Source organism: Rhipicephalus microplus, chromosome 6 (genome assembly GCF_043290135.1).
Source record: "Rhipicephalus microplus isolate Deutch F79 chromosome 6, USDA_Rmic, whole genome shotgun sequence".
In the NCBI taxonomy this organism is placed as follows: domain Eukaryota; kingdom Metazoa; phylum Arthropoda; class Arachnida; order Ixodida; family Ixodidae; genus Rhipicephalus; species Rhipicephalus microplus.
Window position 1 is genome coordinate 174,719,297 of NC_134705.1, and position 22,751 is coordinate 174,742,047.

At 46.0% G+C, this 22,751-nt stretch overlaps 2 protein-coding genes across 7 annotated transcripts in view; one reads left to right on the plus strand and one right to left on the minus strand.

Annotated features, from left to right (window-relative positions):
* The window catches only part of LOC119167111 (uncharacterized), a 37,104-nt gene extending 15,107 nt beyond the window's left edge, over nt 1–21,997 (minus strand). Inside the window, exons 1-3 of one of the 5 annotated variants that reach the window (XM_075867057.1) lie at nt 21,783–21,919; nt 18,006–18,237; nt 5,664–5,706 (exon numbers count right to left, since the gene is read on the minus strand). In XM_075867057.1, the coding sequence (XP_075723172.1) occupies nt 5,664–5,706; nt 18,006–18,234 (272 nt within the window). In that variant the 5' untranslated portion in view covers nt 18,235–18,237; nt 21,783–21,919. Of the gene's footprint in view, nt 1–3,992; nt 5,707–17,583; nt 17,770–18,005; nt 18,238–21,782 lie in introns of those variants that run through there. The other 4 variants (XM_037418533.2, XM_075867058.1, XM_075867056.1 and 1 more) reach the window with 4 other exon arrangements.
* On the plus strand, nt 10,822–13,347 carry LOC142765665 (uncharacterized). 2 transcript variants are annotated; one of them, XM_075867060.1, is made up of 5 exons: nt 10,935–11,072; nt 11,161–11,276; nt 12,409–12,563; nt 12,677–12,886; nt 13,191–13,347. In XM_075867060.1, exons 2-5 carry the CDS (start codon nt 11,234–11,236, stop codon nt 13,308–13,310), a joined length of 528 nt encoding a protein of 175 aa, XP_075723175.1. In that variant the 5' UTR covers nt 10,935–11,072; nt 11,161–11,233; the 3' UTR covers nt 13,311–13,347. The 2 variants fall into 2 exon arrangements, 1 of the variants encoding a protein (XP_075723175.1); XR_012884355.1 differs by lacking the exons at nt 12,677–12,886; nt 13,191–13,347 and having other exon boundaries at nt 10,822–11,072; nt 12,378–12,515.
* Nucleotides 21,998–22,751: the final 754 nt, after the last annotated feature.

Genomic DNA, 22,751 nt, shown 5'->3' on the forward strand with positions numbered 1-22,751 from the left:
TTCTTACTGATGGCTAGGGCACCGACAACAGCAGAGTTCCTTTAGGGCGCAGGGAGTTAGGCTATGTCTGCATTTTGTTTTGACTTTTTGCTCTTGGGGGAGGAAAGGGGGGGGGCAAAAGTTTCGGAGAGGCTTCAGCCCCACCGTGCCGCCCCTGATGGTGTTGCAGTACACCAAATGGCTGTAGACTAGAAGCACCTCCGAGTGACGTCCTAATACTGCCTGTGTTTCTTATAACCTAGACATCACTATACACTGTGGCTGCTGTTCCCGTGAACAATCCAGGGCAGTAAAGCTGCTGCTTGAATAATTCTGCATTGCCAAATGGCTTGTCTAATGATTTGTTAAGAGGACAGTGACAACCACCGTTAACAATGTGTAAAAAACTAGCTGATCAGGAGCAGTTCTATGACAATGATTGTTACTAAAGACAACTCACAAGTGAAGTCGCACTCAATGACAATAACAAAACTACACATCACAGCCAACATTAAATATAACAGCCCATGTTATGCTAAGAATTTCATACATATTTAGTATCAGCATTGAGATGCCCAGACCGTATAATATTGAACTCGCACCACAATTTATTTAGTAATGAAAAATACAGGAATGATCCCATGAAAACCAGTTAATTGGTATAAAATAATCTCGTATACAAGACAGAAATGAAAATGTAAAAACATCATACAATACAAATGGGCCATAGGAGAGAGCAGCGAAAATCTAATTTGTGGACATCATAGAAGCAACAAAATTACATACAAGCATAAAATGAAAACATTGCATCTTATAATTGTAGAGAAGCCGCCGAACACTGAAGAGGGTCAAGCTCTCAAGCGTTCTCTAGTGGGTCTACCCAAAAAGAACGCCGCTCGCACTGAGAGTCCGTGCTTGGCCGTTACTGTCGCCATTGTGTATACTCGCTGTGTGCCTGCTAATAAACGCCATAACAAATTGGTGGAGCAGCTGGGATGTCGGGCGAAATTCTCTCGGTCGCGCGTCCGCTGTTACACATCGTATCGACCCTGGTGCCCATCCACCATTACGGCAACGTCCCTACCGCGTGTCGCCTGCTGAACGTCGGGAAATTAACGAGCAGGTTGATGATATGCTCAGACGCGACGTTATTCAACCCTCGGACAGTCCATGGGCGTCTCCTGTTGTTCTTGTTGCGAAGAAAGATGGTTCTGTGCGGTTCTGTGTGAACTACAGACGGCTCAATAAGATCACTCGCAAAGATGTTTACCCACTGCCGCGCATCGATGACGCAATTGACAGCCTTCACGGAGCCGAATTTTTTTCTTCTCTCAATCTGTGCTCGGGGTAGTGGTAAGTACCCATGGCTGATGACGCTCGACCGAAGACTGTGTTCATCACACCCGACGGCTTGTACGAATTCAACGTCATGCCGTTTGGTCTATGTAATGCACCTGCGACCTTTGAGCGCATGATGGACACCGTTCTGCGCAACTTGAAATGGCACACATGCTTGTGTTACCTCGATGACGTTGTTGTGTTTGCCCCAGATTTCTCCACGCATCTCCAACATCTGAAAGAAGTTTTCGCACGTGTGAGCAATGCCGGCTTGCAACTAAATCTGAAGAAGTGCCGCTTTGCAGCACGGCAACTCACCATCCTAGGATACGTCGTGTCTAAGGATGGCATTCTTCCTGACCCAGCCAAGCTTCGGGCCGTGGCTGAATTCTCCAAACCTGCGTCCGTCAAAGAACTGCATAGTTTCGTGGGCCTGTGCTCATACTTCCGACGCTTCATACGAAACTTTGCTACGATTATATCACCGCTGACGAAGCTCCTTGGAAGTAACGGGCCCCTCAATTCGCGGTCGTCTGAGTGCGACGACGCGTTCGCGAAGCTCCACCATTTACTGACGTCTCCCCCCATTCTACGGCACTACGACCCTACGGCCCCGACGGAGGTGCACACAGATGCCAGCGGTGTAGGCCTCGGCACTGTCCTGGTGCAGCGCAAACCCGGATTCCCTGAATATGTCATAGCATATGCAAGCCGTATGCTCACAAGAGCCGAGACTCACCGTCACGGAGAAAGAGTGCCTGGCGAACGTCTGGGCCCTTACAAAGTTTCGACCTTATTTGTATGGTCGCCCATTCGATGTCGTCACCGACCATCATGCACTATGATGGCTTTCATCATTGAAGGATCCTTCAGGCCGTCTCACCCGTTGGGCTCTTCGCTTACAAGACTACGATATCCGCGTGCTGTACTGCAACGGACGCCAGCATGCTGACGCCAACGCCCTCTCGCGTTCCCCTCTGCCTGAAGGTGATGTGCTCTGCTCAGTATCCTCGGCTGCTGTTTCTGCCATTGATGTTGACATCATCGCTACTGAACAGCGAAAGGATAATTGGATCCGCCCGCTCATCAACTTGCTCTCTGATCCATCCGCAGCGCCATCCCCGCGTGCCTTGCGTCGTCAAGCTCGCCATTTCGCCATCTGTGACGACCTTCTACACCGACGCAATTACGACGCCGATGGCCGGCAGTGGTTACTCGTGATACCCCGAAGTCTGCGGTCAGAGATATGTGAATCCTTCCATTCTGATCCGCAATGCGCGCACTCTGGGGTATTCAAAACCTACCATCGCATTCGACAATGCTACTTCTGGCACGGGATGTACCGCTACGTGCAGCAGTTCGTTCGCTCCTGCCTCGCTTGCCAACGCCGCAAACCGTCAGCACACATGTCGCCAGCCAGTCTGCAACAGTTACCTTGCCCTGAGCGTCCGTTTGGGCGCATAGGTATCGATTTGTGTGGACCACTTCCTCTGACGTCGGCTGGTAACCGCTGGGCCATCGTCGCCGTAGATCATTTAACACGGTACGCCGAAACCACCGCTATCCCTGCGGCTACTGCGCGTGATGTTGCGTCCTTCCTACCGCATCGATTCATACTGCGCCACGGTCCACCTCAGGAGCTTCTCAGCGATCGAGGCCGTGTCTTCTTGTCGGAAGTCGTCGAAGCCATTCTCACGGAGTGCCGTTCTGTCCACCGCAAAACAACTGCTTACCACCCGCAGACGAATAGTCTGACCGAATGCTTTAACCGCACCCTCGGCGACATGCTTTCGATGTACGTCGCCGCCAACCACACGAATTGGGATACTATACTGCCCTTCGTCACCTAGGCCAACAACACCGCCCCTCAGAGCACGACCGGTTTTTCACCTTTCTTCTTGCTGTACGGAAGGCACCCGTCACACACCATTGACACGATACTCCCGTACACGCCGGATCCATCTGAGTGTACACCTATTTCTGAGATAGCCAGGCTTGCTGAAGAGTGTCGCGAGCTGGCCAAGACATTTACGACCCATGAGCAAGAGTAGCAGAAGAGTATTCGTGATGGCTCCGCCACTTCTGAACCCACGTTCCTTCCTGGTTCCCTTGTATGGCTCTCAATCCCGACCTCTGTTGCTGGCCTTTCTTCCATACTACTCCTGAAATATGAATGTCCCTACCCTGTGATCGAGTGCACATCTCCAGTCAACTATCTTGTCGAGCCAATTGAACAATCTTCGGACATGCGCCGTCGCGGGCGCGACATAGTCAACGTGGAGCGCCTGAAGGCTTACTATGACCCGCTCGTAGTGACAAGCTGTTAGGTCGCCAGGCGGCTCCCTCTTCGACCCCGGGGTAATTGTAGAGAAGCCCCCGAACACTGAAGTGGGTCAAACTCAAGTGTTCTCTAGTGAGTCTACCCAAAAAGGACGCCGCTCGCTCTGAGAGTCCGTGCTTGGCCGTTACTGTCGCCATTGTGTATACTCGCTGTGTGCCTGTTAATAAACGCCATAACATAACAAACAAAGCAACAATGGAGACTGCACAAGTAACAGAAAAGAAAAGGAGACCTAAGAAACGCACAGTGTCCAATGAAATGCAAAGCTACAAAAACCTTTGAGGGCACAAGCTACATTTGTATTGCCGCTCGACCATGTGGACATGCAGGTGAACAATCAATTCAGATTTATGAAGGAAGCTTTGAGTTCAAAGGTAGCATTTTGTACAACCGCTGTTCTGGGTGAATAGGCATATGAACATTCAATGTGCTCTTTACTGAAAAGCTTTGTGGGCACAAGTGGCATTTATACAGCCACTCAGCCGTGTGGACCAGCAGGTGAACATTCAATTTGCCTTTTACTATTTACTAAGATGCTTTCAGGGCACAAGTGACATTTACAGGGCCACTCGCCAGTGTGGATACACATGTAAACATTAAATGTGTTCTTATCTGAGAAGGTTTGGGGGCACAGGCAACATTTAAATGGCTGCTCGCCCGTGTGGACATGCAGAAAAACAGCTAATTCGCTCTCAGCTGAAAAGCTTTGGGGGCACAAGTGGCATTTATAAGGCACTCCCCTGTGTGGATACGCATGTGAACATTCCATGTGCTATTATTTTAAAAGCTTTGAGGATACATGGCATTTATATGGTCGCTCGCCCGTGTGGACACGCAGATGAACATTCAACATGCGCTTTCCTGAGAAGCTTCGGGTACATAAATGGAATTACGTGGTCATTTGCTTGAGTGGGTTTGCAGGTGATAATTTAATGTCTTCTTTACTGAAAAGCTTCGAGGACACAAGTTGCACTTATATGGCCGCTCCCCAGTGTGAACACGCATGTGAACATTTAATGTAGATTTGTGACTGAAGCTTTTGTTGCATAAATGGCATTTATAAGGCTGTTTGCCTGTGTGGGTGTCCAGATGAGTATTCAAGCTGCTCTTTGCTGAGAAGCTTTGTGGGCACAAGTGGCATTTATATGGCCGCTGGCCTGTGTGGACACGCTGGTGAAGTTTCAATGAGTTACTTTGAGAGAAGCTCTGGGGGCACAAGCGGCATATGTATGGCCGCTCGCCCGTGTGGACACGCAGGTGAACAGTCAATGCAGATTTTCGGCAGAAGCTTTGCATGCACAAGTGGCATTTAAACGGCCGCTCCCCCGTGTGGACACGCAGGTGATCGGTCAATGTGCTGTTTGCCGAGAAGCTTTTGGGGCACAAGTGGCATTTATGAGGCCGCTCCCCCGTGTGGACACGCAGGTGATCGGTCAATGTGCTGTTTGCAGAGAAGCTTTTGGGGCAAAAGTGGCATTTATGAGGCCGCTCCCCCGTGTGGATACGCATGTGAACATTGAATGCACTCTTATCTGAGAAGCTTTGTGAACACAGGCGGCATTTATATGGCCGCTCGCCCGTGTGGACACGCTGGTGAATTTTCAATGAGGTACTTTGAGAGAAGCTTTGGGGGCACAAGTGGCATTTATAAGGCCGCTCACCTGTGTGGATACGCATATGAATGTTCAATGTGCTCTTATGCGAAAAGCTTTGGTGGCACATGCGGCATTTATATGGCCGTTCCCCCGTGTGGACACGCAAGTGAACATTGAGTGTGCCGTTTTCCGAGAAGCTTTGGGGGCACAAATGGCACTTATACGGCCGCTCGCCCGTGTGGGTGCGCAAGTGTCTCGCTAATGCGGAGCTGTGTTTGCAGCTGTGCGGGCACAAGTGGCATTGGTATGGCCGCTCGCCTGTATGAACCCTGACGTGCTGTTTCAGGTGGTTTGAATGATGAGTCACGTAGCCGCAAAAGCTGCAGGTGTGAAGGGTCTCCTGATGCAACTTTTCAGCATCCATAGCTGCTTGATCGATGCAATACCGTGAAGCTGCAAAAAAAAAAGCAAGCACTTGAAAAGAAACTGCATTTAAATATGAAAGTTTGACATGACAGCAGCATTCCATTGTTATGAGTTATGCCGTGCTGAAGAAATCTCAATTTAGAAGTGCCTGGCATTCTCTAATGTGTAGCTGCATACACGCACACAAGTACTTAAGCATTTCACCTCTGTAGCCTTGTTAGCAGCTGTCACTGTAGTTGTCAGCAGTTGTCTGTAGTTATCAGCAACAAAGCACACCTGGTGAGCCTTTATATTATTTGCTCGTTATGTCCATACAGGTGACTTTTTAGGTACAGAGTTAGAGAAAGAAACTGTTTCCATAACATATAAACTACACTCAAAATAGTCTCTTACACCATTTCCTGTCACCTGAAAGAGGTTCCAGCAAAAGAACCTACTGAAGTATGAGAGCATATACATCAGCATTATAGAACAAGATTATACTAGTACAAGTTGAACCATGTAGTATAGCATGCATTCAATGTAAGTGGAACAGCCGTTCTCTTGATAGTAATGTTCTCATGACATGGTCACCCAACAATTGACGGTTTTCAGCAGAAAACGAAGGTAGAGGGTCACATATTCCAGCGCAAGTGTAAAAACTGGACTGAAAGATTATTTCAGTGCAAAATAAGCCATAGAAGTCATCGGCTGTAAACTGTGCCCACAGACGGCCATCGCCATTTTGTCATGGCGTGCGTGACATCACAAGCCGAAGGAGCAGTGTCGTCGTCTGCAACGAAACAGCACGCAGTCAGTGTTGCGAGTGTTGCCGCGTGGTCTGCACGTGTCAGTGGGTTGAAAGTGTTGCATGTGTGTTACCGATACCATCACCATATGCGACGACGTGCACGTTGCGCATTTTGACTTCGACTCTATTGCCACCAGCTCAAGCGAAGAAGAAAGCCTCGAAGACGGTGTGAACCAAGATGCCAACGACCTTGCCATTGTGGCAGACGTTGCGAACGGATTTCCCCAACGATAAGTAGCTTTATTTGAAGCTTGAAATACGGGGGTCCGTCGACGCTCCATTCACGAGCAAGTGTTATTTAGCACAGTGAAATTGGCAAATTGTGCAGATTTTCGTTGGCTAGCCTACGTGTATGCACGACTTTCGGTGCTGAACATAATAAGTGGTCGTAGCAATGCTGCACATTGGGATCATTGTTTTTCCATCAGTTGTTGCGTGCGGCATATGCAAACATAAACCAAAGTGAACAGCATGTCAGTACAGCGCTAGGGCTCCTCACAATATACATTTTGACAGAATCTGTGCTTGAACTCTGTCGGTTGCATTCCGTTCTAATAAAGAAAAAAATTCAAGTGTGAAGCTGAACCATGGCAATGCCTGCAAGGAGTTTCAATAAAAAATATTTATCCTTAGTGGCAAACGGCACATGCATTGCACATTCACAGGACACTTTTTGACCTTCGATATTGCTTGCTTCTAGTACCAGCGTTACATGGGTGACGCGGCGCCATTGCGTCAACCTCTGAAAGTCATTTAGTTCCCGTGGCAAGTAGAACAATGCAGAAAAAAATTCGGCAGACCCCACGTACCTGGCAATCCACGTTATGCGGAGCATGCGGAGGGAAGTTGACTGTGTTGGAATTTTTTTTATTGAGCGACACGTCAAAAAATGACCCTAAATTTATGTGCAAATGTTACACGCACAGATATATGTTCAAGAGCTGCAGATGTTTATATAACCAGTTCCTTGCACTTGCGCAACGGTGTGAACTGAAACATGCGCGTTAGCAACACCAAAAACTGATATGAAGCGCTGATGCTCGCGAAGATGCTGGCACCGGACACTGCTACATAAATCACCTTCAGCGCAATTTACCTAACCACAATTGACGTTAACACGACGTGATAGTGGTATCAAAGAAGTACATATGTAATGTTTATAAAATTGTGTAGGCAACACTGACCACTATTGATGTTTCACGAAGATTAGCATCTTTATTTGAAAAGTCGTTCCGAGACCTGGCATAGCTCTGTGGTAATATCCCTAGCGAAAATTCTGATAGAGGTCTGTATCAGTCTGATACAGTTTCCTATAAGTTGTACCAGTCTTGTACCAGACTGATACAAAGTCTTACCAGTTCTTATAGACATTCATATCAGTCTGATACATTTTCTTACCAGTGCTACCAGTCTCATATCAGACTGATACACAGTCTTACCAGTGCTACCAGCTTTTGAATAAGTTTGATTGGTCATTTTTATGGCATATATTAGTCTTTAGGTTTTTAGTCTTTTGTTCATTTATTGGATCTTCAAGATGCATTACTGTCATTTTAACGGTACTTCTTTTTTTTGAACACACTGCCCACATATATATCATTGGTCATTTCTGCATGTATATTACTGTATCAGTGTTTTCTATTGAACACTTGACGACCATTGTGTGAAATATTATGATGACTCAAAGAGTGCAACTGGCAGCTTTTGGATGCGTAGAATAAAATATACAATGTTTCATGGTGGTGCATAATTGACAAACTGAGCTTTAAATATGCAAAGCAGCTTTCAGCCTAGATGAACGCTTTATTCTGTGTACAAATGGGATTGCAGGTGCCAGATAGCAACACAGTTAATGCTGACAATGATAGATGATGTCTAGAAATTTCAAGATACTAGTATCCAAAGCTTATCAGATGACAGTATAAACATAACTTGAAACAATACAAACAAAACTTCTCATCAAAGAGCAATATTAACATAATTTCTAAATTTTAAGTTATAGGGCCAGTAAACATTCCAAGGGAGATAACTTAATAATCAGTCCACTACTGTGAAATGAGCTTGCTGATACAATAATTTTTCCAAACGGCGTGGATTCCAAAGCCTCGGGTGGTGCTGCAGTTTCTCCGTTTCACAACACAAGCCAACCCCAGCTGTCTCTCCCACATAGTGCTTTGCCTTTAATGACGAGCCACTACATTAGTGTCATAATCCATACTAGATGAGATAATTTAAATAATGAAATGCTTCTTTGAGTGATCAATAATCGACTTCATCATCACAACTTAATGCCTCGCAAATTCACTGCCAGAAATATTTCAAAGCAAGTTGAGGGGTTTATTGCACACTTCAACCGCTTTCTTTTTTTTCTCGTCGGTCCCAACAAGCTGCGCCAAAAACTACAGGGAGAAATGGCAGTAAAGAAGTGCGATATGTAAGCACACATTATGAGCTAGAGCATGCTTGAAGAAACACAGTAGCTTTTTCGTGTTGCCATTCCTATGTGCGAGTGTGACTATGCAATGTTAGATTTTGGACAGCAGTGCCAGCATGTGGCAGCACACTGTGGCAAGAAGCACATTCGATTAAAACGCTGCTCTTGATTTATTTCGGCTATAGGCCAATAGCATGCTTTCAGTTGTTTTACACCACATACAGGCATCCGAAAATTCGAAGTGAGCACAGTCATCTATATGAAAAAAGTCACTTGCAGCTGCAAGATTTGGCTGATATGTTGATAGCAGCATCTGTTATTCACAGGTGTGTCTTTTCACAAAGCCCAAGCGGTGGCACAGACCTGCTATATTACTTGCCTGTAATCCTCACAAGATTGATAAATCAAAAACCATGTACTAATTAAGGCTAAATCATTTGACTGCAAAACACACGCCCCCCCCCCCCCCCACACACACACACAAGAAACTGCCTACCATGAGAAAAGTTCAGTTGTGAAGAGAACATCAATAGAAAGGATCGAGCCAACATTTAGTTGTCCTACCTTGCTAAACTCATATTAGACTGGCTATATATGTCACAAGTTTTAAACAAGTTTGGTACATCAGCAACATAGCAAACACATCCAACTTTCATGTGCAAATACACTGGCCACATCCTTCAAGCACAACTTTTTCTCTGTTTCTGAGCAAATACCAATGTGAGATGGATTCTTGAATAGTTTTGATGTAAGCCTCACACACATGAGCACACACACAGAGCCTGGCAGTTTATTGACATGCAGCAGTGTAAAATACATGCCATTGTTGCATTTAAAAAGTGTCGCTCATTACAACATTGTCGCGAGCCGCATCTGCAGTCCGGTCGGAATCGCTGAGCGAGTTTTCCTCGAAGCCGTAAGTGTCGTCGGGGTCAGGATTTTCATTGCTGTCACCATGCGCATCACTCAGACTTCACGTGTCGAAGGCCGCTACTCCAGAACATCAATTACCAGCTAAAGACTGAGGAATGCTCTTGATGAGTGTAGCTGGTTGGCCGACTGGGCGCCCCCACCGCTCCTTGTCCGAGGTACTACATATTGCGATCCAGGCTCCAAATAGCGTTTTTTTTTTTCTTCTTTTTGATCGAGGCAGGGGTTGAGTTGAATCCATCTCTCGTCGAACTTGACGCAAACTTCAAGTAGCGCGCTTGATGGTGTCCACGAAAAGTGAGGCTGCGGGACTGATAATAAGTAAACGGGTAAAGATCGATTACATCGACCAAGCCTTCACATTCACAACCTGCTTGCTGTGCCTTGAATGTTAAGCACGCGGCGCGGACTTTGTCGTAAACTATAACATGTGCCGCGAGATCATGGCGCGAGGTAGTGACTCTACAGAACCCCTCGCGTGGTGAAAGTGTATTGTACTGTGGTCGCCACGGAGGAAGGTGGTCGCCGCCATGGTGGTCGCTGACTGCCATTATGGCTAGATGATTGTAGCCATATAAATGTGATAGATAAATGGATGAATGAATTGATACGGCTGTACCCTTTAAATTGGGTGACGGCTAACGCCATCTAGCCTAACCAACGCGAATATGGTGACACAGCGCATGACCTCTGAAATTGCCGCTGCGCGCCCGTCATTGCGCGTTTGCCATTTCAGAGGCTATGCACAGCGTCACCTTTTTGCAGTAATTGCATTCATTGTTTATATATTATTTGCTGTGAGCTCTAAAAAAACTACCCTCTAAGGTTGTAAAAACATGAAGTAAATGTTTCACAAATAAATATTTTTGTTTTCAAAAACTAAATTGCGTTGTGTTGAGGAAGAAGTCGTGGACTTGTGGTTGCATAAAGTACTTCGGAGATCCACAAATGGCACTGCCATCGTCATCAATAGCAAGTTCGTGGCGGCCTTGGTGCGTGTGTAGTGCATGTGAACATTGTTGCGTCTCTTAATTGCTCAGTATCGCGCCTGTACACTCGCAATTCTCCAAGATGTTTGGTTTCGCGATGATAATTAAAAATTAATAGTCCCGGTAAGTGCATGTAAGTACATCAATCCGAAGGATACAGGCAATTTTGATCCTCACAAGTGGTACCGGGTGTTCTGGAAGGATAACACACACTGCGGCCACTATCACGCTCAAGTGATTAAGTTTTACGGTAAGTCCGCGCCTCTTGTATTCCCAATACGAAAACAAAGAGGAAGAAGCAGTCGTTCTGAAGGTATTTACTGGTCATATTTTCTTAGGCACCGAGGATGATGCAAGGAATGCAACAGAAAAACGACCATCCATTACGCAGACCCGATTGCGACTCCTCCGATGGCTGCAGTTCAAATGAAGTGGACAATGAGTCGTTTAAAAAGTAAGTTGCAATTGGTCACACTGCAGCTGATATGCTACTTGCAGTGTAATTATTACCGACAGCCAAGTTTGGCTATCGTTGACATTGCGGCTGATGTGCTACTGCGGCGCAATTACAATCGACAGTTTGCTCTGCGGCGCAATTTTGCTCTGCACGTGGTGCCGTGTCACACATGAAGCACCAATGCTCTGATATACTCCCCCCCCCCCCTTAGCGAATATATCAGAGCAACGCTGCTCCGCTACTGCGCGGGCGCCGGAACGTCGTATTGAAGGTGTTGGTAAAGTTGCAGTATGCTGAAGAGCTATTTTATTTTATTCTATCGTGGTATGAGCGCAGCTTAGTCGCATTTTTTTTTACAATTGACTGGTTTAAAATTATTTTTGCTTGTGCGGATATACGCCCTGCTTGTGCTTGCGAACTAGCAGTGAAATTTGTGTGTTGGGTTGTCTGCAGTTGTAAGAAACACGACGTCAAGCTGCTGTTAGGCAGAAGACAAAGCACGTCAGCAACCCTTTTAAGAAGCAGCAGGGAGGCCTGCTGTTTGCTAATGCTGAAAAAAAGAACAGAGAAAGAGCTTCTGAAAAAAGTGAATATATATACTGAGGGCTCAAAATACAAAAGCATTAGAAAGAATAAGCCTAATGAAAAATGCCCTTCGCAGCAAAAATTTCCAAACAGGTTTATCATTTCTTCATAAGCTGTTGTAACGCACTGCTGCTAGGGTTGTATGCAGCAGCAAAATGCCCTATTCTTAAAGCGTGCAATTTTGCTGAAAAGCAGAATGCAATGTTAGCTCATGGGCGGCATGGATGCATGCATGTTTTGCTAATCACTTAAAAATGTGCTTTTACAACTTTCACAGTGAGGTGGATATTAAAAAGAACACCATTTGGTCAAAATTTCTTGAGCCCTCCACGACGGCATCCCCTATAATCAAACCATGGTTTTGAGACGTGACATGCAACGTATCATTACACTTTAATTGCATATCTCAATTGCATGCTATGTTTATCATATATATTATTTGACCATGCAAACCTAGGATGCTACCGTGACAATTAATACTTTATTTCTGCAAACTCTACTTTTTCATTGCAGCAAAGAACCTTGTCCTTTGCGGGTGTTGCAGCACAAGCCTCAAAAACAGAAGCGACTTGCACCTTTGCCACCACTATGTGCTGCTACGCTGGAACCACCACAGCGACCACGGACAGCCCTGAAGTAGCCCACTCAAGTGTGAGGGAAGCTGCACCGCTTATCAATTATGTGCCCACTGACAGAGAGGTATCATAAACCTCTGGTATGCTTTGTCTTGAAGATATATTGTTTTGCTTTTTAATGAGAAAATGTGCATTGACAAACTAATGTGTGCACATCATCTTGGACTTGTTTTTTAGGTGCATCGGAGCAAAGGAATCGCCGTTCCCAAGAGGTTGTACAATCACCCCATGGGCTTGAAAAGACAGACCCATTTTGTTCGTGAGGCGGCCGTTACATTTTTCATACAGCAGGCCAAGTCAGTAGAAGTGTTACTGGTGCAGCCTCCAATCGGTCTAAAGGGGAGGCGAAATCTCCCTAGGAGAAAGAAACATATGCTGTATTTTCAGGTAGGTGAAATTTTGCAATCTGACCGAAATTCATGGAAGTTGGTGGCTCCATTTTTGCACGTAATCAGCCGAGGTTTCACTGTCAACTTGTGTTATAATTATTTACTAAAGCTTCAAGTGTGCTTTTGCCTACTGGAGCTGGGTACTTTTATGCAAGAATCCACAAACTAATTTTAAACAATATTAGAGAGGCAGACTGGTAGCACTCCTAATTATTTCCTTGTCATATTGACTCCCCTATTTAGAGTGCACATAATTGTCGCTTAATAAGTGCCTGTAACTTGCTTTGTTTTTGATCATGCAGATTTCTTCAACCATTTTTTTGAAGCACACCGTTCTGATTGGAAAGGTTGAACAAATGAAGAAGCTCCTCAATAAAGCTTTGGCAAACAAAATTATTGACTTTATGAAATCAAAAGATTAACCAAGGAATGGCACATCGAATAAAATATTTTGTTTGATTTCTGTGTTCATATTTGTGTCCTGCTTGCTCTGATGTAGCGGTGCACCTGCCAGTTGGCTAAGCACCGATTCGCTTGTGGACCTATCAGAGTAGAATGCTACACTTATAGGCTGGCACACGAGTACTGGTACACTGATAGACTGGTACACTGATAGACTGGTACACTGATAGACTATTACACTGATAGACTGGTACACTGATAGACTGGTACACTGATAGACTGATACACTGATACACCTATAGACTGATACAACTGTCAATAACCTGATAGCCTATCAGTTTTTCTATCAGAATTTTTGCTAGGGATACTTCATTGTCACACAGAATGCTTGGGTTCGATTCCAGCTGGGACTCTGATATTTATTCTTTACATTCGTCGGGTCGACGCTAGCGATGTCAGGTACTTGTTAAGGCTCGTGCGTTTTAAATTTGCCCATGTGTGTTCTCGTCGTTCCTCGGTAGATACTAAGTGTCAAACACCTGTGGCTCATACCCGCATACCAGCGGCACATACCCGCTCGAGGGTATGTGCCACTGACTGGCGGCAAGTGTTAGACGACGCGCGCGGACGTAGGCGATGGGATTGTGACATTATTCATGTCTTGACCAGCGTGTCATATTCGTCAAAGCATTATACCCTCCCAGGCTAATTTTGGTTCACGCCAAGTAAAGGGGGTGACCACGAGAGCACCTAAACGTAAGTGGCTAGATAGATAGATAGATAGATAGATAGATAGATAGATAGATAGATAGATAGAGACAGATAGATACGCTCAAAGTTGCCGAAGTTGCGCTAAGAAATGCTTCGCATTCAAAAGTTCGATTGCGAGCGCAGCTGACCACGAAACACGATCGTCCTCCAGAATGCAGACTTTGTAGCAGCTCGCCCTGCAAGCGGTTCGTGTTGTCAGGGCTAGCGATCGTGCCAGTGTTGTCAGACTCTCAGGCCGCTCCCTCGTTTATAAAAATATTCGATTATAAATTAACGGCTCGACAAAATTCGCTCAAATTTCACCAGCTTGTTTGTGAGCGTACAAGAATCAACTCGCACAACACAGATTATGGTTGAAAATTGGGTGTTATGACACCTTTAACACTGCATTACTCTTTAGCCATGAAACATTCCTAACACATAAAATGCAGTCACGAATTGCATCGAAATTTCGAGCTCGGTACACTGTCACATCTAATTAGTGCTTCACAGTGGCTATTTGCTCCTGAGTACGAAATAGATAAGTACTAGCTATATAAAATAGCTTTGTTCATTACATGTGCCGAAAAAGTGCATATTTCATAAAGCTTTTTGTGAAACCATAATTTAATGTACATGCTGCACATCTTTCAACCATCTATTTATACTAATATTTGCCGCACCACGAGGGCATTATTGCAGGGGAGCAATTCAGCAAGAAATAATAGCATAACAGAATATATGAAAACTTGCATTAAAAGATGAAGATATGAGCAAATTACAATTCAAGGAATACAGCATAGAAAAGTGGCAACACACACAAAGAAATCAATCATCTTGAGTGCAGGCAAAATTTCATCGAGAAAAGAAAAAGGAAACTGCAAAAGCAAAGGAGATGGGTTGTTTACAGCTCATGGGAGATTAAAATGAAACACGATTAGAACTGGGATAATTTTTTACATTTATTTACAATTAGATACGCCCTTAGGAAGTTATTCCATGCATATTACATAGATAAAATAAAAAAAAAACCAAAATTAAGTATACACAAGAAGCCAATTCTGTGTTACAGTTTGTGCACATACGGACCGCAGTCTTATCTCACTTTGGCATAATCCGCTTACTGAAGCCCAGATCTTGCCAGAAAGGGTACAGCCAGACTAGCGAAAAAACCCATACGAGTCGTGACACGCACGGCACGACTACAATGTCAGTTTCGATTTCATCAAAACAATGCGACATAACAGTGTTCCTGGCGTATTCCAAGAGCGCCCGAGATCTTATTCTCACTGTGCGGTGACGCGCCTGCCAAGGTGGCCTTTGCAGTAGGGTACGAGCATGTGGCATGCCGCTAGCATTGCCGTGCCCTTAAATTAGCAATTGCGGAAGGATAATAATGCAAGATGGAGAAAAATTACATGACTTAGCTGAGTAAGAACACTCTCTCTCAATATGCTACAATGGAAGGCAAAGTAGAGCCAACCTTTCACTTGTACCACTACTCAATTTGTGTTATGTGGTATGAAAATAAGCCAAATGTATCACTACACTACATTTGAAAGCAAACGGTTAAGGAAACTCTGATTAGAATGCTTTAGTGCCTTTCATATTGTATTCAATAGTGAAGTGAAACACGAACGTTGTCAGCGAATACCTCTGACTACAATGGAATTTGCAGCAGCGGATACATACAGGACCAGTGCATTTTAGGCAATTGGATTTCAAGAGGTTACTGTACATGCCACAATTATTGTTGAAGCAGTGATAAGAAACTCCACTTTGACATCATCAGAATGCAAAATTATTACATTTTGTAATCCGTGTAATGACGTCGCCAGTCTGCTGTTATTATGTGAACAGTGCAGTAAAAACCAGCCTATCTGGTTGAGTGTGATGTGAGCCTTCTTGTAGAATGTGGTAACAACTGACCTAAAGGGGCCGTGTAACACTTTTTCAAGTAGCCATGGAATGAATTCACTGAAAAAGAGTATTGTTCCAAAATTCACCTCAGCAAATATTGTTAGAATTCGTCCGGTACGAGTGGAGCTACTAAGATTTGTTGCGCTCTGCAATCGCTTTTTTTCTTCTCTCGTCCCAACGAAGGTGCCGGATGCTAAGCCGAGAAGGACGATACGGGCAAGGAAAATACATCACGCGCACCTCGTAACCTTGAGCACATTTTTCTTTTTCTTTGAATACGTGGCTTTTTCAGTGTGATCGCACACACATGCAGCGGATAAGTCGCGGCCTCCCGTGGTGATCCTTGTAACTACCGCGTGGCCATGGAACTTGACAGTAGTGTTTGTAGGAGGTGTATGCGCTGAGGCTATCGCGTAGACACTGGTGCTGCCGTTTCAACTATTCGTGCTCATTTTCGTTCCTACCTTCGAAAAATGACCACCCCTTACGGTAACCCACCTCTTTGTGCGGCAACCAACGCCATCATCGGTCCACTTGCACAGTGTACGGTTCATGTCTACACAGAAGGCATTCGTCATCCCACTATTTTTGTGGTATTTCGTGAGTGCACCCACAAACTCATTCTGACGTGCATCCTCTTCCATTTCTTGTCATCAGCACACATGAATGCCCCGAACACTTCGTCGCTTGAACAAGAAGGGCGATGCCCCTTGTCCCCACTTCAAATTTTGTACTTATACCATTGATCGAAGAGTTTATGAGCGTTAATTCCACCAGCACTGTGGATGGCGATGTACTTGTCTACCTTACCGCCATACCCTATGTAGAAGCGATTACACCAGGGCTTATTGGCTTCTCCGATGAGTATGCCCATCTGACTGCCTTAAATCAAACTCCCGAATATTTACTGCTACCTTGTGCCTTAACAGTCGCTTGCATGGTCAACATTCAGCCTGTTATGATTGTTGCTCTTCCAAGCGACAACTAGAGCGATGTATCAAAGTCAATATCACCACCACTCAATGCCCCTTTTACACCTCTGTCGGCAATCATAAGCATTGACCTAACACCTGGCCAAACTGAAGATTTGCTCGCCCTGTTGAATTGACAATGTTCTCTATTCGACGCGAACTCGTCCGTCCTTTGCATGACCACCACTGCTACTCACATCATCCATACTGACGGTTTTCGTGTTGCACATCAGCGTCGCACATTGTGTCTTAGGCAGAATGCAAGACATATAGGAAAGCATCTCAGACAAGATATGACAAAACATCACACGTCCTTTCTCGAGTCCCTGGTCATCCCCAGTTGTTCTTGTCCACAAAAAAAAGATGAAACACTTCGTTCGTGTGTCGATTACTGTGCGCTAAACAAAATAACACGCAAATATGTTTATCCTCTGCCTCAGATCGACGACGCACTGAATTCATAACACGGTGCAGAGTATTTTCATAGCCTTGACAAGAAAGGCTATAAAACACACAGAAACAACAGAAAGGCATAACACGATATCGGCAACGAAAGAGCATCATAGACGACGAAGACGATGAAAGCAGCCGTGCTCGTGTTTTTGTTGCTGCTGTTCTATTTCGGCTGCAGCTGCCTCTGACTCTCCCTGTATATTTTGTAAATATATTTATTTCATTCATTCTCTCACCCCCGTAACAATACTCTGCACCGTGAAAAGCTTCTGTAGCCAGGCAAGAAATTTCTACCCGAATCTCCAGCAAGGCGGGAGACGGCGAGGCTTTGGCAAGAACTGTGGCAACTGCTGGCGGGGGCCTCACATAGCAGCTACCGTAGGCGCTGCAAACAAGGCCGTTAGTAACTATACAAAAGTTTCGTCAGTGATTATACAAAGTGCTCACTGATTCATTTTGTGGGTGAGTGAGCACTCTTGCTCAAAAAAAAAAAAAAAAAACGTCACCTGCACCTACTTCGTCACCCCCAAGAATTGATTGATACGTAGGGTTTAACGTCCCAAAACCACCATATGATTATGAGAGACGCCAACCACGAAGAATAGTCAAAACACAACACACCTTTTACGTCTTCCTGCTCTTCTGAAGGAACGCACTTGTCGTCGGTGTCAAACTCCCTTTTACAAAGCATTCTGGCACTGCTTGTCTCGTCATTTCTTTTTGTGTCCATATTTTCCTTTGTGTCCATTTGAAAGCACTTGTCGTCAGTGTCAAACCCACCACAAAGATTCCTGGCACCGCTTGTCTCACCTTCATTTCTTTTTGTGTCCATGTTTTCCTTTGTGTCCATTACCTGTAAGGTTTGGACAATTGAACTGTTTTAATGACAGCGATAAACAATCTTGTGTCTACAGTTATACACAAGCACAAAGGTTCTGCGAGTGATAATGCCAGGCAGCATAGTCAAGGGGCCTAGACGGTGCTCCCATTTTCTGGGTTGAACACAAAGGTGACAAGAACACCCCGCCCCCACCTCCCTCTATAAAAAAAACTGGGGAGGGGGGGAAGCTGAATCTCTCTCTTGTCACCCCCAAGAACAGTAAAAACACAACAAGCAAGTTTCCCGCCTCCCTACTCCCCCGAAGGAACGCACTTGTCGTGGGTGCCCTACCCACTTAACATGATTCTGGCAGCGCTAGTATCTCCGTCTTCGTTCGCGCTTGTGTCCATGTTTTTGTAGCGTTTTAGAATAGCGCACCGCGACCCCTTGCGGTGCGGTCGCTGCCACTACGCAAGCGTCTTATTGCGGGCCGCCTTTCGCGTTCGCTGCCTGCACACAGAAAATCCGAAAGGCAGCGTCTCTTGCGCCGCGCGGCGCAGCAGCCATCCCCACACAGGAATGGCTCCTGCACCGTACGGAAGTGACGTCACTTAAAAAAATATTACCTAAAGCTAGTTAAAAGTGTAAATTATTCGTGCGTAACGCGTTAAACCTACAAAATTTTTACTAAACATGTGTTTAGCGAGTCAATTAGCTTAGGTTTGTTATTTAAATACATATTACAAGTATTTTGAATACAGGGGGCGCCATGGGCACTGCAGCTGCGAAAGGTAAACACAGCGAGATGGTAGCCGCCTGCGATGTGTTGATGGTGAAAACTCCGATGAAATCGTGGCCCTGGCCTAGGCAGCGAGGACTGGAGTGTCGTCGCTGCTTCATGTGATTGCTGGATGCTTAGTTGAACCTGGTGGTTGGAGCTAGCGGGGCCGTCCACCGCGCCGCAGCTTCATCTGAGTGTGTGCGCCATAAAGTTTCTCAGTATGATGTGCGGATTACAGTCGTTGGACGTACTGCATTTTCTAGATTGCAATGCCAAGCGTGGTGTTGTCAAAGGAGAAAGTGTTCTTGCTGCCGAGTTTTGCTTGTCACGAAGGACAAGGTCGACGATGAAATAAATGCTTTCGCAGGGTTCATGTGTGACTGACCGGACGCACATGCATGAAACCCCAGTGCGTCGGCGAATTGTTCATACGATGAATGGAAACAACTTTATCGTAATGCTCTTACGAAGCCTGTGATCTCCGAAGGCCAGAGCTACTGCATTGCTGTCTGTTTTGTCAAGTGCGAACACGTACGGCCGTTCTCCTCCGTTGCTACGTGAATGCTCCCGTGCTGTCACCGGCCGCGCGTGTTATTGAGCAAGGCAGACAAGCTGTTTTGTAGTTAGATGGGCTAACGCCGTCGGCACTTGCCCTTGGGCATTGTTTATCAAGTGCTGATCGCCTAGAACATTGCGGTGACACGTCAGTATTTTTAAAGAAAGCGGCCTGCCGGTTACCTCGTTAGGTGATGGTACACTGAGCGACATAAAAAAAGTTGCCCGAGACTACGTTGCAGTGCACCTTTCTGTCATCAAAACTTTGATAAACCGTGGAAATTCACATTCCTGTTCCCAAGAAACCAATGCAGCCAGCTGCATTCAATTTTTTTGTTTTTTTTTGCATCTCGCCGATTAAGAGCACTAATTCGCAAAACACTTTATCATAATAAATATAGTCAATCCTGCAAAAGTCATCAAAGATCGAATATTAAAGGGCTTGTGGACGGGACCACCACCACCAACAGCAAGTCGGGCTAATGAGGAGGCGCAAATGTTAAAACAATACATGCGTGAACAAAAAAAAAAAGTATCGATAACTGCAATGGGACTTGAACCACCGACCTCACCAGTTCATGTGTTGCTTTAACCAACTACGCCACAGCTGCCGATCGGCTTGAGATGACAAACAAGCCGGTTTTGTATTGTTGTCACGCTAAACCTAAATAACATTTTTGTTCACTTTTTTGCATGGACGTAATTTTAACGGCTTTTATCGTTATGTCTCGACGTACCGCTAGACACTCCCGACTATTCAAACAAAGCGCCTAACCGGAAAATGCACACGTCACTTCCGTGCGGCGTAGCAGCCGTTTCTGTGTGGGAATGGCTCGTGCGCCGCGCGGCGCAGCAGTCTTTGCCAATCCGAAATAGTGGGCGGCCTGAGCGACCTTTCAACTCTGGTGTCGAGGCTTCGGTGCCGCTGCGATAGTGCGTTGCGCACGGAGGAAGGAAAAGGTAAGGAGAGGCCCTGACGTCACTCGTTGTGAAGCCGCGATGAAGCCGGAAGTCGGCCATATTGAGTAGGCAAATTCTCCTTTCTTGTTTACATATGAATGCGAAGCAGAAGGCGCGACTCCCTCTCCGGCTCGGAAAGCACGTGGGCTGCGCAGCGCGTGTGTCGTGACGATCCGAAACTAATGAACTGGGCTCATCACTCAGAGCCAGCGGGACACCTTCAGCGAAATCGCTTCGTCCGAGTAATAACAAAGAGTAACAGCTCGCTGACAACGAAGCAACTACGAAAGAACGCGCGCTAGATGCACTGACAACGACGAGTGCTTTCACGTCATTAATTCAGCAACTGTACAGACAACACGATCGGTCGTGCGCCTTCTACAGTTGCATTCCGCCACGCGACTGACGCAGCGTCCTGCCACTGTGTCCGTGTTAAACTCACCTGCGTCAGCATTCTGCGACCGTGGTGACTTTGAGCACGGTGCTAGTGACAGTTGAACGTGGTTGCTGTTACGTTGAGATTACATGCAATGCTGGTGGAGAGTGTACCAAGCAGAACAGAAAAGGTGTTTTAATACGCACATGCAAGTTGTTACTGTACACACACAACACGAAACTACGTATGTGCACATGGTCCTCACGGCGTCTTGCTGGGCTCAACAGCGTCGTCCGTTGTCACAAGCAGGAGCACTGCTCAACCGTCACTGACCTGCAAGGCGTTCGTCGTCATTCAGCTTCGTCATGGTGCCCAACGCAATTTCGCTGAACACTAACTGCTTCATCCGCGTCATCCGCCGCACGACACATGGATATGCACTTGTTCTACGCACTGTTGAAACGCCGTGATGGACAAAGAGATTTGTAAACGTTGCTAAGAGTAATGTAACAGCCAGACGAACACTGCGTAACCAATAACGCGGCGCAGAGCACAGATATTGTCCGCCACGGCTCAGCACGAGACCTGGGGAGGCACACATTCCGCCGCCAGCCGCGGCCGCTCACTGCTAGACCAGCTTCACTGCGCAACACGTAACCATAACAACGCCGCCATTGTGCCTACTGAATATGGCCGCCATGATGTCATTTCCGCCACATTTTTTACGCCCTGCGCCGGCTGGGTATGCCCTCTCCTTACCTTTTTCCTTCCTCCGTGTGCGTTGCGGCTTGCACGAGGGCAAGCGCTATTCTAAAACTCACAAGGCGCCAGCTATGCCCGCAGCGCCAGCAAACGTTATTTCTAAAGCTCCCTATTAACTACGAAACATCAACAAAGAGCACTTACGAAAGGTGAAGTACTCCTCACTCAGCGTTGCAACGAAGTTCCTAGAACGAACCAGTCAACTTGGCCCACGGTACAGGCGTAACGCGTAACTGCCGCAACTTGGCGAAGAGGCGCTAAACACGTTTTGAAACGCTAAGACGCGAGCCACCAAAACAATCATCCAAGCTGCAGTTGAATCTCAACCTCCCCCTTCAATGCGTCCCACGGTAGTGCCATAGAGAAATAAAAAAAAAAGGTATGGTAGTGCCACAGAACACCATTGTCCGCGTTACAGTGTATCCGCGTCCCTCTCGGCCTGTGAGAGCGCTCATTCTCTTTCAACCCGCCGCATCAGAGAACAGACCACGACCTACTGTACTCGTGACCTGCCCAGCTGGCGGCGGTCTACGAAGCTGCCTGCACCGGCTCGGATTCCGAACTTCGCCGCCTAGGGGAGCTCGAGTTACCCCAGCTGAGCGCTGGTGAATGCATGGGTTGCCGCCGGTTAGAGAAGAGTTTCATCACGCATTGAGTAAATGTGACGGCTATTTTGAATCATTTTATTTCACGTGACTTTGAGAATCTTCTTTTGCACTTTAGTTGACAATTCAGTACATTATTTTCCAAATAGAATCGCAAATCAGGTACAAACACATGTATCAGCGTGCAAAACAAGAAAGAATTACGACGTAGACAGGTTGTAAAAAGCGGCGCTGGCCACCAAATGTTTATTTAACTCATGATACCAGCAATATGTGTATACAATGGTAGACTTGTTGCCGTTGGATAACACTCAGCTTGCTTGCATTTACTGTCTGGGCAAGGACTATGACACTTGACAGTGTCCGTGGCATCCGGCGCTCATAGAAAACAACCCAATACAAATAATTTTGCGCATAAATACCTTCGTCTCAAATGGCAAATGTAGATCGCAGGTACATGATTAATCAATGAAAGACACTCTGCAACTGTTTTGAAACGAAACAGCAC